The 16449-nt window shown below is 40.4% G+C and overlaps 1 protein-coding gene across 1 annotated transcript in view; it reads right to left on the reverse strand.

The window, feature by feature from the left end:
• Specc1l (sperm antigen with calponin homology and coiled-coil domains 1 like) overlaps window positions 1–16449 on the reverse strand; it is a 112567-nt gene that overhangs the window by 50035 nt on the left and 46083 nt on the right. Inside the window, exons 6-9 of the mRNA XM_028874212.2 lie at window positions 10777–10850; window positions 9300–9475; window positions 5667–5830; window positions 4129–4220 (exon numbers count right to left, since the gene is read on the reverse strand). Of these exons, the coding sequence (XP_028730045.1) occupies window positions 4129–4220; window positions 5667–5830; window positions 9300–9475; window positions 10777–10850 (506 nt within the window). The remainder of the gene's footprint in view (window positions 1–4128; window positions 4221–5666; window positions 5831–9299; window positions 9476–10776; window positions 10851–16449) is intronic.

Raw genomic sequence — 16449 nt, forward strand, 5'->3', positions numbered from 1 at the left:
GCTCTTCCAGAGGACCTGGATTCAATTCCTCAAATCCACAAGGGAGCTTACAAATGTCTGCAACTCCAGTTCCAGGGGATCTGACACCCCCACACAGACAAACATGCAAGCAAAACACATAAAATAAAAATAAATCATTTTTAAAGTAAATAAACTTATTATAAGGAAACTATATATTCCTATGCAGTTTTAAAAGCCAGCATCCTCTTCACTTGGTCTCCTTACAATTCTATATTAAAACATCACAACTAGAACGCTGACACAGTCAAGCCACAGGACACTTCCTCGCCACAGGATGCTTCTTTGGGCCCCTTAGAGTTACGCATACCACTGACCCGACAGCCTCTGGCACTCTGAATACAATTTTATTCCTCTGTTTAATGAGAATTCTTGAACTACCATATGACAGTGTGCTGAACACAAAATTAGGTTCCAAACCGAAATGTGGATATGTTTCTATTGTGGTTTTATTGGTTTTTCTTGTCCTGGTTCCAAACAGACCTCAACTATGTGTTCCACTTGATAATTTGATAATTGTCCTGGTATGGCCTGTGGTCTTTAACTCAGCAACCCCGCCAACAGCAGTATTAGGTATTTCCTTATCCCCTGATGGAGGGATACACAGCAGCCTGAAATACCCACCACTGTTACTTTAATCCATAATATATGTAACAGGTTGCCCACACGTCTTCCTTATACTTTCATTTCCTTGGCTTTTCTCCAGCTTTACAAACACACACACCCCTAAAGACAAGATCTCACTATATAGCCCTGGCTGTCCTGGAACTTGCTATGTAGACTCCACTGTCCTCAAACTCACACAGATTCACCTGCCTCTGCCTCCACACCCCAACCCCAGCCATATTTTTTTAAAAACCTAGCTAATTTCTAACTACTTATTTCACTCTCCCAAAAGACCTATGCAAAAGGCCCGGCTTTCTACATCTTTACACCATTAACCATTAACTTTGGCCATGATATGGACTGACACCTTACTGTGAATTTCATTTCCATTTTCCTGATGACTAATGATGCTAAACACCTTCTCATATGCTTACATATAAACTGTTTGCCTTTTACTATATGTTGTCTTTAAGTTATTGCATACTTCTCTAAGACAAGTAAATATTTTGAATATATTCTCCTATATACAGTATACCTTTGCTTATATGCTTTAAGGTCAAACTTTAAAACCCTAATGCCCAAGTATCAGTTGCTTTTATGACTCATGTTATTTTTGTGTCCTAAATAAGAAGCCTTTGCATGCTCAAGAACACAAAGATTTTCACTCATGTTTCTGTTCATAAGCTTTATATATATATATATATATATATATATTGTTATCATTTGGGTCTACTGGTCAACTTCAGTATGTCATACTTCGAATCTGTATCTACCCTCAAACTAAATAAACCTAACAGTATGTCATATACATATCTAGTTAATCAGAATCCTATGTAGACTACTCCTATCCTCATACTAAATAATCCTGACATTTGTGCTGAAAATCAGCTCATCTACCCCAGGACTCTGTCCACTTTCTGATCTCTCTTCAGTGAAACATAATGTCAGTGTCATCCAGTATATGTTGAAATCAAACACTCCAAATCTTGCAAATGTTTTGCATATTCAAATCCCTTTGCATTTCCATGTAAATACAAAATTATCTTTTATTTTGTTGGATTCTGCTAAAGATTGTAAGACTGTTCTGGCGGGGAAAGAGTCTATGATATTACTGGTGTATGCTGCACTGTCAAGTACCCCCATACTTTACAGTGACTTTAAACAATAAACATTTATGATCTCATGATTTCTATGGGTCCAAAAGCTTAGCTGGATAACTCTAGCTCCAGGTCTTCAGTGAAAAGGCAAATCAAGCTACTGGTTATCCCAGACAGACAGGAGGAAAGGTGTGGGGTCTCTTTCAAGTTCATCTGCAATGGTTGACAGTAAGCCTCAGCGGTCCTCCGCAAGAACAAGTTCACCACATGGCAACTATAGAGGGTTCCCACAGAGTGAGTGAACCTAAGAGGCGCATTCACAGCCGAAGCCAATCATTTTATAACCTTCTCTGGGAAGGTTATAATACTTCTGCTATAATCTAGTTATTAGAGACAAATCATCAAGTCAGCCAACACTCAACAAGAGTACACAGGCAATAACTACCAGGAGAGGAGCTCACCGGGAGAGTTTACAGACTACAACAGTTACTTCTAGCTCTCCTAATCCTTTGGGAAGTTACTTCTGAGGTCTTCTGGGGCAGGCCTAGAGTATCAAACACTATACTTTATTCCCTATCTGTTCAAGGAGGTTTCTTCATAGTGGCTGGTATGAACTCACATGATACCCTACCCAATGTAAACTATCAAAAGTGTTTGCAATTGCTGCTGAAGAATTCTTCCAGGCAGGCCTTGTCAGCTTCACTCCAGGCACGGTCAGTCAGCTGGCCTCAGGCAAAGATTCAAAAGGATACCTATGGAAATGTCTGGACCCTTTCTGTGTAGCTTCCTCTTCCCAGGGACCGTGCCTTGAAAATTCTATGGGTCTCATTTTCCTTGAATGGTGATTTGTATCCTCAGATCTAACTGGTTTGTCCTTCTCTGTTCTAAGTTGGTTCCTAAACCACCAATTAGAAACTGCCTCCGGAAAAACAATGTGAGCCACAGTAGGACTTCCCTCATCTGTTGGTATTTTTGTCAGGGACCACAGTGGTGCAATGTCTGAAAACAATGTTTCCTACCTTTTGTCCAGCTTTCCATTTGTTTGTGACAACTCCTGCTATTCCACAACACAAGAATTATTCCTGCCCATAGAGTTTTTAAGAAACTAACACACCCAACCTTGGTGCTGTCCCAGATATTCTAGTCACAAAGATGATGTCTAGGAATCTGTTTCTAAACTCTTTATGTAGTTTTCTGTGCAGCTAGGCTTGAGAGACACTGGACAGACTAAACATGTATTAAAGAGAATTATAATGAGTTTTGTTTCTAGCTACAGATATTTTTAATCCTCCTATCCTCAAAAAGATGTTACAAAATGATGTCTTAGACATGAAATGTAACAGACAGATGCTAGAGAAGCTTCGTCTTACTCTATTTGAGGTGTGATTTACTTGGTATCCTGCTTGGAACCTTCAGGTTTTCTTTTAAAAGTCTGATTAATAGAGAACATCAAAAATGCATTAAAGCTGCAGGCAAAACATGGTGGGAGCTTCCTTGCCTTCCTTATAAATTAAGACACATCTTACATAAACATGAAAAAGCAAAGCCACTGGCTGAGAAACTGCATTTATCCACTCACAAATTATAGGGCCAATCATTAACCCAATATAGAAGTCAAAAAGAAAATGCCCCAGCCCCCATTTTAGGGTGAACGGTAATCACAGCTATCCTTATCACAGAACACTACTAGTTCAGGGGCCATCTTTCCTTTGGCTACCCTCACCCATGTTAAAGTATTTCACTTCAGCCACACTCTGAAAGTGTCAGGAATGGCAGAACAAGAAGGTCTGAGCTCCACAGAGAACAGCCTTTTGCCTTGCTTCTGGCTGCACTCTAACAATGGCAAAAAACAGCAACTCTGAAAGTCAATTACAATGGATCAGCAATGCCATATCCTTGAGCTCGACTGCGACCACGAACAACTCTTCTCTCCATTCATGCCTATGCAGATCCACATTTAATTCTGGGTTGTGTATTTGCAAGTGTGTAGCTATGTAGACTTGAGTTCAGGTGTCCAAGGAGACCCAGAAAAGGGTGTCAGATCTACCCCTGGAGCGGCTATCTCACATGAGTGCTGGGGTCTGAACTTGGTCCTCCCCCAGAGCAGTAAGCCCTCCTAAGTGCTCGGTCATCTCTCCAGCCACCAAGTTTGTAGGTTTTGAAGTGATCTGCTAGACAGCAAGATAAAATATGCCAGCTACACACTCAGAATCAGTGTTTTCCAGAACAGCATCACAATTTATAATTTGCCTCAATTAAGGATACTCATGGTAATTTACCAAGCTAATCTTACAAATATCTCTTCTGAGGCAGCCCATTCGCCCACTTGAGACATGTGCATGGCTGAAAAAGAGGACCTACCATGCAAACTTAACCTTTCTGAGCCTTCAGTGATCCCGGCACTCACCTGCATGGGGGAAACAGCAGCTGCAGGAGGGGTTTTCATGGGACTTGGACTCAGAGGAGTTCGAGGAATTGCAGCTGCAGCAGCATTTGGTACTACAAAAATAGCAAATGAGAAAGTTAATGATTAAACCCATCATGGTGCAAGGGTAGTCTCCTATTCCTCTCCATGGAAGAATTCTCCTGTTAGCCAATGCTCCTAATTTCCTGCAAACTGTATGCTGTGGACAATGCCTGACCTATGCTGAATACTCACAGGCTGAGCCTATGACACAGGTATTTCTTCTCCTACCAGACAAATGGTTTGCTTTCCTGGACCAGCCAGTACTTCATTTTTGCTATTTAATCATATGGCTAAAATACTCCATCAATCAATGAAATCTAAAGAAAGAAAACAAGAGGGATGGGGCACAGCTCAGTGGTAGAGCATTTGTAGCATGCATGAGGCTCCAGCTTCCATCCCCAGCATCACTACGTAGTTTTAAGAAACAGAGTAAGAGGCAGACATGGCAGTGAACACCTACAATCTCAGTACTTCAGAGGCTGAGGCAGAAAGATAGCAAGTTGAGACTAGACTGAGCTAGCTACTTAGTAACTATTCTGGTCAACCTGGGCTGCCCAGCAGGACCCTGTCTCACTAAACAACACAAATGCACACCAACACATAAGACAGCAGGTATGTCTTCAGGGTTAGTGCTGTAAGAGCTACCTCATCAGGAGCCCAGCTTGTTTCTGACCCTGAAGTGCAGTATTGCTGGGCTGTACAAAGTAAAAGAAGAGCAGCCCAGCAGTTACAGAACCTTGATCTGAACTCCATCCCAATTATAAGATAACTACAGCATTTTGAACAAGAAAGCTCTCAATGGCAAGGAGAGTAGAAGTTTACTGGTTACTAGCTAAACTGAACTGAAGTCTATGTCCCTAAAAATGAAGAAAGGGAAGAGAACAAAGGAGTCCACGTTGGAAGTCAGACAGTGAGGAAAAGAGTTAAGCAGAATCCTGGGTTTGTGGTTCCAATGACTGCGTAGAACTGTGCTTGCACTAGGTTCTGGGAATGATGAAGCTGGAAAATGGGGCTTGGTCTGAACACAGGATGCCTAGAGATGCTCAAGTGTCAATGTCAATGAGGTACTTGGTATAGAGAATTGAGAAATTCGGAAGGTTAGAAGCTAGAGTTGTGTCTCCAGAAGTCTGCGCATAAAGAAGATACGAGAAATCACAGGAATGAGTGTGATCCATCTAGGGAGAAAAGATACTGCTCAGCATGAGAAGTAGAGTGTGCAGCTGAGACCAGGATCTCTAAAGCAGAGTACATTCCATAGGCCTATAGAACTTGCCTTAACTCATGACACGTAAGACGACACTATGTGACACTACACGATACTGCACGCTACATGCACTGGAGGACACTGTATGATACCTTTGCAAGCTGAAGAATCTGAGAGTGAAGTGATAAAGAACAGCAAACGAGATCAGGATGGTAAGTCAAGGGGATAGAAGCACGAGCCTTGGGAACCACAGACAAGGAAGTAACTGAATTACCTTGAGATGCACTGTCAAAAGACTTGATGAGGGTTTTTACTGTAGGAGTGGGCTCTGAGGAAGTCGAGGACCTTCTACTCAGTCCCATCCCTTGCCGCAAGGCTGCCAGATCTCTTTCCACAGCGTTCATGTAGTTGTAGACCCGGCCTCGCTCCTCCTCTTGCCTAAAAAACAGTGAAATAAAGGCATTTGCCCATATGGAAAAAAAAATACACATTTTAAATTACTGATTGAAAAGCAGTAAAAGGTATTAGGGTTTGTTTTTTGTTTTTTTAAATTGTACCAGTTGAACACAGCAATTGCCTGACCTAATATTCTTTGCCTGGTAAACAGCAGGAAATGATACTGAAATGCTCCTATCAGGTTATCCTAAGCAAGTTAAATAGCCATCAGTTCCACTTTCATTAAGTGTCAGGTGAGGACACCAGTAATCAATTAGCAGGAAATCGGGAGGCAGCCTGGCCGCAGCCTGGCTCAACTGGGAATCTCTGGCTCTGTACTGCCAGGAAGATGCAGGCCTTCTCAGGGACCTGGGAATTCATGAGCAGCTGTTTCCAGCTGATGCACTATGCTCACACAGGGGCATACAAAGGAACGGAACCAAAGCTCCAGCTCCCTAGGACCAAGGCAAAACTGCCACAGTCTCCAAAGAGAATCCCTGCAAAGGACTGGAAAAGCTCATTAAATTAATGAAGACCACAAAATATTTTATTCAGCTCTGTGAGTTCTAGGCTAGTCTGGTCTACATACAGAGTTCTAGACCAGCAAAGACGAGCAATGTCTCAAAAAAAAAAAAAAAGAGAGGTAAATAAAAATCTAAAAATATTTTATAAAGAATTTTATTTTCCAAATTCAAAAAATTGCTAAGAAAAATAACAGTATATTACAATTTTTAAAAATATGTATTTAGCCAAGTGTGGTGGTACATGCCTTTAATCCCTGCACTCAGGAGGCAGAAGCAGGTGGATCTCTGTGAGTTCAAAGCCAGCCTGGACTATATATAGTGAGCTACAGCCAGGATTACCCAGGCCTTGTCTCAAAATAAATAAATAGAAATGAAATATGTATTTAAGTGCTTAGAAGACAACTATATTATCATTTCTTCTGTATTCAATCTATTGAGATATAAAAAAATGCAGATCTCAAACAAATGTGTATTTGGAATAAGGAAGAATATTTTAATAACCTTTTCAGATAATTATAGCTATTCTATGATATACACTAAAATGCATCAAGGGTAGTTACTAAATTTTGCTAGGCTAGGCAAGTAACTTAGTCTGGATCCCCTGCCTAACAGGTAGAAGGCCCCGGGTTAGATCGGCAGTACCCGGGGGAACACTTAGCTGCAGACTGGAGACACGGTGCAGCACTAAAGCACCTGTGGAGCATGAACGAAGCTCTGTCTGAGAACCAGCACTCTGAGAAGACAAAAGGTAGCTACCATGCAGAAAATGAAGCCGTGTACATAAACTTCTCCACTAAAATCCACTGGTCTATTAAATACTTTGAAAGACTCTTCTACCCATCTGATTCTGTAACATCATATACTGATCATAAAAAAAATACTGGCATTATACAGGTTTTTCAAATGCATTTAATCATATAGTACACTTAAGTCATATTTGCTATTACTAACGACAGCATCAAAAAACTTCAGGGCCAGTGAGATGGCGCAGCAGGTAGAGGTGCTTACACCCTGAGTTTGATGCTCAGAATACACATGGTAGAAGGAGAAAATCAGCTCCCACAAGTTGCCTCCTCATTTCCACATGTACAGAATGGAGCACACACAAAATAAATAAATGTAATTAAAAAACTTTTTAAATTTTCATCTTGCAATGGCAGATATGTTTTCCAAAATTCTAACGCTCCCTTGAATACCTACATTTCATCAACAACAAACACCATCAGATTTTTTCCTTGATGGGACAGGCTCCTAATCATTATCAAGGAACTTGCAGTCAAATGTCAGAGTTTATTAGCAAGTTTCTCTCCCAGTCGTTCTCAAATACAATGCCATTCCATGAGAAGAACAAAGCTCAGACTGAAACTGTCAGTGTTCACCTCAAGGCAACCTCACACCAGGAAACACAGTTTTAAGGGGAAGTGCCCGCTCATACTTCCCATTTTGTCACACGAAAGGTTGAAAATAGGGCACTCCAAGACTGAGATTTGGTAAAAGTAATACTTTTCCCCTTGAAGAAAGGCATTCTTAAGTGAAGCCCATGTTTTGTTTCATTTAGGTAGTTTTGCACTTAAAAGATTGTTATTATGTATTGTAATGAGATTGTGACTACAAGTGTAGTTTGATATAAGGCCTTGGTTCGTCAAGTTGACATTTGCTCTTCACTCTCAATGCAAAAATCAGCATAGTGAAAATAGTCAACAACCTACTGGTATTACTCTGACGACTAAGTGCTGCCAGGATCACTCTGACAAGCACTGCTGTATAAGATGCTGCCCCTTTTTTTAATAGTGCGTGGGGGGGGGGGGGGGCACAGAGGCCACAAGAGAGCAACATGTCCCCTGGAGCTGGAGTTACAAGTAGTCTTGAGTCACCTGACAAGGGTGCTGGACGCAAACTCAGATCCTCTGGGAAGAGCAGAAGTACTCCTAACCACTTAGCTACCTCTCCAGCCCCAAGATGCTGCCTCTATTAGCAGGCATTTCTTTGAAATATAAAGACTAGTAAATGTTCAGGATCCAATGGAATGATCCTTCAAGAACTGAATTTTAGGGCTTGGTGAGAGAGTACTTGCCTGGCATGTGTAAGGCCCTGAGTTTATCCCCAGCACGATGGATGGATTGATGGACAGACAGACAGAACCAACTTTAGTCACTCACGGTTAACTATCAAATAAGGCATTTCTGCTAAGCTATTTATTTAACAATATAAAGAGTATAATATAAAGAGTAATGCCAGCTTTATATCAGTGGGGATTCATTAGGCCTCATTCCAAATTCTATCTAAGGATGCCAATGGATAACACAGCAACACAGTAGGACTAAGCCATAATTAAATAAAAGCCTATCAAAGAAATACCACTTTTCCCTATGCCTAATTAAGAATTATTCAAAGTGAAGTAAAATCAAATTCTTAATAACAACATCAAACACATAAATTCTCTCTGTCACTCAGACGGAGTCTCAGCATATCACAGGTATCACCTCCTATGGTCATTTTAAGGGTTTCCAACAATGTCTGTGTTAGATATGGAGGGTACTATTTTGGAGGTCATTGAAAAATGGAAATTCTGCAAATGAGTGATGGAAAGAACCTTACACCGTACCTATCAGTTGTTTCCCCAAAACCAGTCACTCACGTTCACTGGCCAATCACTTTGCAAGCATTAGTTCATTTACTCATTACAACACTATAGAGCACCGCATACTGCCTTCATGTTGGAGGGAGAGAACCCAGGCGTAGAGAAGGCAGGATTGTTAACCAAGATCTCACATCTCCTAAGGGGTGGGGTCAGACGGAAGCCGATTCTGTCTACTTCAGACCTAGAGTCTAAAGAGAAACAAGAGTGCTGGGCTGTGAGCGTGAGACAAAACAGCACTCGTGGCGCATCACTAAACGAGGCTTAACTGTTCTTTACTGAAACACACAGCTGGAGTCTCAGAACGTACTTGCGTGACTTTATTTCCTCCAATTCTTTTGTGAGTTTCTCATTTTTCTCTTGGGCCTCGTGTAAGCGCCGCTTTAGGTCACCAATCTCTTCTTGGGCTTCGGATTTGATGTCATTTGCGATGACCACTGCCGTCTGGAGATCAGCCTGAAACTGCCGCCATTCCGCAGATTCTTCCTACAGTCAAAAACTAACTTTTTACTTCCAAAGGAGAGCAATGCAGATTTATTTAAAGCAGTAAAATTTGCTTATGATGAGTTTGCCCTAGCAAGCCCTAGCATATTCTTGAATGATGACTTTTCTTTTAATCCCAAGAGTTGCTGTTATCTATTTTTAACAAACAAAGCAGCTCTTATCAGTGAACTTGGTCCTAATGAAGAAAAGATGTGCCATCTGGTCTTCCCACTGAGCTATCAAGTATTCAGAGTGCTCAATAAATATTAATGAGGAAAAATGTTAGACTTCCCTTCTTCATCAAGTTTCAAAGCCAAGTCTTATGAAAACAAATATCATCAAAAATTTAGAGCTTTACCTCTGGAACTCTTGTGAAGGTATATAAAGGGTATGTGAAGATATATAAAGGGTATGTGAAGATATATAAAGGGTATGTGAAGATATATAAAGGGTATGTGAAAGTATATAAATGGTATGTGAAGGTATGTAAGTGGTATGTGAGTATATAAGTGGTATGTGAAGGTACATAAATGGTATGTAAGGGTATATGAATGGTATGTGAAAGTATAAAAGTGATAAGTAAGGGTGTATAAATGGTATGTGAGCCATACTGTGAAAAACTATAAATACCCTGACATCAAAAACTAGCAGGAAAAAAAAAAAAAAACTAAAGTAAAGGAAAAGGAAGAGGAAGCCAGAAGACAAACTGAACTCAATATAGGCAGACACAATCGTACAAGAGGCTGTAAGGAACTGAGTGGTCTGCCGCTTCCCACAGACAAGAAGGATGCGGGTGTGGCTGGGCAGAGAAGTCTCCCCGGGGGCCTCACTTCCCCCAGAGCCACAGCTGGCCATGCATGAGCCCTCTCAACCTCAAAGTGATTTTCTAATACCGTGAAAGCAGCCAGAACGACTGTGTCAGGACTCATGGTCTAGGATTAGCACTCTCTCCCTCCACATCTTAGCAGCCTGGGTGCTGGCAGCTTACCCAACCCAACCCAGAGAATGCAGAAATCTCACATAAAAACAGCCTCGTTTGTGATTTTAAAATCAAGTTAGTAAACTTTCTTTTCAAAATGTAATACATTTCTTTACTGTATCTCCCTAAAATGACTGCCCATAAATCACTACTAGTACATCCTCCTACCTGAAATCCAGTGTCAGGCCCAACTTAAAATAACTGCACCTCTTTCAGCCCAAAGTCCAGTGTGGCCGACACCCCACTAATCTACAGATTAAAGTCATGGCGCTAGTTCCAGAAAACCATGCTTTCTAATGAGACAGCACACGAAGATTCATCCTACCCGAAGTCTCCTGTGAAGTGTCTTGATTTCTCTTTCCATGTCATGCTTTTGGTCCTGGAGTTTTTTAACAGTATCTGAAAAGATTACAAAGATTAAATATTTCTCCTTAAACCTAATGTTCTTAATGATCTTACATGTTCAAAAGAAATGATATAAAAGAGGTGCTAAAATCTGATCATCAAAATAGTTTTCCTGCACAAAGACTTGTTTACTTTCATCATAAAACTTAAAAGCATGAAAGAATAGTCAATCCAAGATTATCGTTTTTTGCATCACTTCCTAAGTAAACTGAAAGCAATTGTTATAAACATACATATTGGCAGAAAGCCAATCAAAACAACATTGAATGCTATTAAAATGTGAACTTTTAATCACAGAACTTACCACTTTAAACCATGCAAGCATAACTCCCTTTATACACTGGAATAAATTCCAGAAAAATGAAATCAGTAAAATTATTTATACAACTAATTGTAATATCCAGAGAGCTACCAATTAATCTATGGAACAGAAGCAGTAAATACAATAGGAAATCACATACTGTTTGGTTGGAAGGAAGTTCTGCCTTAAAAGCCATGCACAAAGAGAAATATCTCAGAAGGGCACCATGCTGTAACTGTCCTTCTGAACAGCTGTCCCACTCGGTACCCTGACAGCTCGGGAATAAATCACTTCTCGGCCATGCACTAGAAAAGGCTCTTGTGTACAGTAATAACTGTTTACTAGGATTTTGCCCATTGATGCTACAGTTCCCTCGCCATTCTCTTTCATATTTTCTCTCTTCCTGGTCCCACATACACATAAAATGAAAATAAATCAATCTTTCAAATCCAAGTCTTCATATATGATATGCATATGTTTTCAACCAATGAACTACATCCCAGGCATGATGTGTGTGTGTGTGTGTGTGTGTGTGTGTGTGTGTGTGTGTGTTAACCTTTTTGTTTGTTTTTTGAGACAAGGTCTCATTATGCCCTGGCTGTCCTAGAACTCACTATGGAGACCAGGCTGGCTTCTAACTCTGAGATTCGTCTGCCTCTGCCTCCTGAGTGCTGGGATTAAAAGGTGTGTGCCACCACATTCAGCTTTTTTAAAAGCAGAGTATGTCTGTGTGTGTGTGTGTGTGTGTGTGTGTGTGAGAGAGAGAGAGAGAGAGAGAGAGAGAGAGAGGAGGAGGAGGAGGAGGAGGAGGAGGAGGAGGGGGAGGGAGGGAGGGAGGGAGAGGGAGAGAGAGAGTGTTTACGTACTCAAGTGAGCACAGGTATACAGGTCAAGGAACACCTTAAGAGTTGCCTCTTCTCTTCCACCTTGGGTGGCAGAACTGAGCTCAAATTAATCAGTCATGCATGGCAAACACTTCTGCCCAGTCTCTCACGAGCCCATGATATCTTTTTAATGACATGAATTAACTTTAGTAATAAAATGTTGGTACGAACTATTATTAGAAGCACACAGTATCTTCTAGAGTTGGACGAAATGAGGCAAAACAATGGAGAGGACAGAATAAAATGGGATAGCAGGGGATGGACGGACGGACGGACGGACAGCCTAATGTTGGCAGCCGACAGTTAATGTCTCCACTAGGAGACATTGCCCCACAGCTGTTTAGTAAAGTCAGGGCCCAGGAAATCACGTGTTCAAAATTTATTCATTAATTCAACAATCATCTTGTAAGTATGAACTAGGAATCAGGGTGTTTTCTAGATAATGAAGATATAAACAAAAAGACACATAGTTTCCACCTTCTTAGAGATTTAAAAAAAGTTAACACAGCAGCACTGAGCTAATGAAGCAGGATGACTTCATCTTCAAGAGACTGAACTTTAGAGGCTGTCTCAACTGAAAGCTACTTCAAGCCTCCTTTAACCGGGACACTGAGGTGGACAGGCACCCGGTCCAATCAAGGCAAGTGGACAAGGCAAGTGGACACACCCATGGCCCTGTTCTCTGCTGACAGAAACAAGGGTGACTCTGAAACGGGCAGGGAAACCTCTTCCTCGTCAGCTCGCATGGGTGAATCTGGACACTCGGACACAGACAAAGGACGAAAGACTCTAGAGATTCTGCCTTTTCTACACTCAGTCCACTAATACACAAGGGTTGCTTGTTGTTCTGTTTGATTCGAGGGTGCCTCCCCATTTTAGTCCTTGCTTGCCTGGAACTTGCTATGTAGACTAGACTGGCCTTGAACTCCCAGAGAGTCGCCTGCCCAAGATATTTCATAAGAAAAACAGTCAAACAAAAAAAAATTCTCTTCAAACTGGCTAACACATTTTCCCAGGGCTAGAGAATTGGGTCAGTGGTTAAGGGCACCAGCTATTCTTCCACACGACCCAGGTTCAGTTCCCAGCATCCATATGGCACCGCACAACTGTCTGCAACGCCAACTCCAGGGTATCCAAGACCCACAGGGGTAAAACACTCATATACAAACGAAATTTAAATTGTTTTCCTTTTGTTCTGGTCACAAAGGACACTGTCAGACACACTTCTCAGGACAGTCAACTGCATTACAGCTCACTTTTAGCACCTGCCATCTTGATTCTCACAAAAGGACTAGTCAATTACTACTTCTGAGAACAGATATACAACCTGATTATTCCAGCTCACTTTTCAGACACTGCATAGATATTGACTTTCTATGCGCACATTCCAACCAAAAGTAGCGATCTAGCTGGTTATTAAAATGCAATCCCCTTCAGTAGCTATCATTGTTCTGTAGCCTTTTCGTCACGGACGCTCTACAATCATAGTCAAACAGCACACAACTCGAGCTACTTTAAGCAAGGACATTTTGTTAGTCAAGCAATGGACTAACATAATAAAACGACGCAGATTACATCCATCTAGCAAATGTATTTACTTTAGGGATTGCTACTTTCTACAGAGAACGGAAAAGCTGATCCAGAGAGAGAACAGGTTAAAAAGCATAAACTGAAACTGCAGTGTGTCCTTGCTGCATGTTACTCTCTCACAATTTATCGATCATGTTTGTACTTTCTCCTCGAGAACCGCAAAGTCTAAGAATGGACATGCCCTTTCTGACTTCCCGATATCGGAAGAGGTTTCACTATTAGTTTCTATTTTAGAGACTACTCGCACTAATGCACAACTCGAGAGGGTCAGCAGGATCAGGAAGCACCCCCCCTTACTGCAAGGGGAACTTCAATCGTGCTTTCCTTACCTCTCCCAGTCCTCGCGTGACAAATCGCGACTGCCACTCACTGTTCAAGTCAAATTCACCAAGAGCAGTAAACTATTTAGTATCTACTGTTTTTTAACATTACGCACTAAACCATATTAATTTTTAACTGTTGTGCATTTTATGTTCAGATCAGATAAATTGTTCAGATTGCAATATTAACTTCTATTCTATTATCTGACTTTGGGCCACTAGCGCCTATAACTACGTTAGTAACGACTCCAATAATAATATCTCTGGACAATCGACATATCTTCATCTGCCCCTGACCAACTCAAGACGATAATTCACAAGCTAGCTGCTGAACGTGTCATCAAACTGTCCCCCTATTCGAATCCACGAACGTTCACACCCCAGGATGGGCAGTTACACCCAATGGGAACGCAGCTTCAGCTATAAGTTGACATCACTCGGAGGACTGTATTAAAAAATAGACATAAGACAATCCATAGCCAATAACCTTTTGAACTTAGCATCCAAAGCTACAGAAAGCTCTAAGTACTCACACTTCGCTTATAACTTATGATGCCTACACTGGTTAAGCTTCAAAGACAAATGTGCTAAGGAACAAAAGAGTATCGTGCGCACAGAAAACAATGTCGGTAAAATAGACTTAGGCAATTATGGCACACTACGAACTGAAGAGAATAGGATCACATTTTCAATGTATATACATAATGAGTTTTAACACTTTATTTTGTGGAAGATGTGCTCTGTTCAATATCTTTAATTCTCCTCTCACACTCCAAAAAATAAATGCGATATATAAACTTCTATTCTTAATTCTAACTAAGATATGTTGCAAATAAAAAAAAAAAACAGAAACTGTAACAAATAAAGACATTACCTTTGGTCAGGCAGTGTGGCCACATGCCTTTAAACACGCAACAGGAGGCAGCAAGCCAGGCGCCAAATATTCGCTGAGTACGAAAGGCACAGCTGGACTACAGATGAGTTCCAAATACAATTAACAACACAGAAAAGCAAACAACAAACATACCACAGATATTAACTTGTAATCACAGAGAATACAAGTTCGATAAAAAAAAAAAACAAACAACAGAACAATTTCAAAGAAAGAATCACAGCACTACACACTACAAAAAGATAAACAATTATCTTCATTTAGACTTACATCCTTCTATAATATATAACGTAAATCATGAGCTCTCGTATAGTTAATTGATTTTAGTTATTGTATTTGTTTGAACTGGGTGGGTCTTACTGTCAAGAATGAAACAAGTAAGCTCTATTGAATTATTCAGAGAGCTAAAGATAATTCTTCCATAATCGTTTGGACGTATGACGCATTGCAATACTGAACATGAATACACTGCTGAGCTTTTTCTGTTTAAGCACAGGACATTACTATGTATATTTGTTTTTTCATAAGCAGCCTATGAGTAATATACTAGTTGGAAACAAATCACATTATAAGTAAATTCTCCAGTGGGTACACAGCTAGATGCCCTTAAGAGCTACTATCACATCTCAACTGGTAACATACCCAACCATAAGTTTGTTATACAACAATTAGACAGCAATACACTATTGCATAATGCGAAAAATTCTTTCTGTACAATTGTTGAATTATGTAAATTCACTTCAACTGGATTAATAAAAAGAACCCAACTGGCACACACCACGCTAAAACAGAGTACTTAGGATTAGTGCAAGAGAGCCATATTATTTGCCGAGATCCTGAGAATGAGAAAGCTGAAGAGGGAGACGTCACAGAGAGTCAGCACTTAACCAGAAGCAAGAGGAGCAAGATTGAAAGAGATACATACATATATACCTGGTTTGAGTACAAACACAAGCGAAAAAAAAAATAGCAATAATGAAATTATGATGAATCAGAGGACAGATGGTTGCAAAAGCCCACCAATATTCATCAATTACCACAGCATTTTGGAGAAATAGCAAAGCATCAGCACAGATATCTCTGTGATGTTAGATGTGCAAGCAGTTGGTTTTAATAAAATACTGAGACAATGGTGAGATGTAGTCAGAAAGTGCACCCAACACGCTTACACATAATCCCAATTTAAAATAAAATGAGCTAAACCCTCGTCTTCGAAACAACAAAACCAAACAAGATAATCATGATATATGAACGAGATTAAATAATCTCAATTAGTAAGAGACTATGCTAGATTATAAATAGTCTTGCAGAAATTCAGAATGAGCAATATATTTATAAATAAATTAAAGTACTGGGATCAGTTTAATACGCTGAGATGATTATTCTGGGAGGAAGACGATTAGAGATAGGAAAACTCAAAACCATACTACCAACTTTAATATAATAACCACAACAACATGCACGGAAGATGTATTAACAGAAGACGTGTTATACAGACAATCTAACTTGGAAAAAGGTTCCAAAAGTAGAAAAGTATGAATTACTAACAATAGCACAACATAGACAAAAAGGAGCCTGAGACTGAGCTCAAGCTAGAGAAATTGCC

Source organism: Peromyscus leucopus, chromosome 16_21, assembly GCF_004664715.2.
Source record: "Peromyscus leucopus breed LL Stock chromosome 16_21, UCI_PerLeu_2.1, whole genome shotgun sequence".
In the NCBI taxonomy this organism is placed as follows: Eukaryota; Metazoa; Chordata; class Mammalia; order Rodentia; family Cricetidae; genus Peromyscus; species Peromyscus leucopus.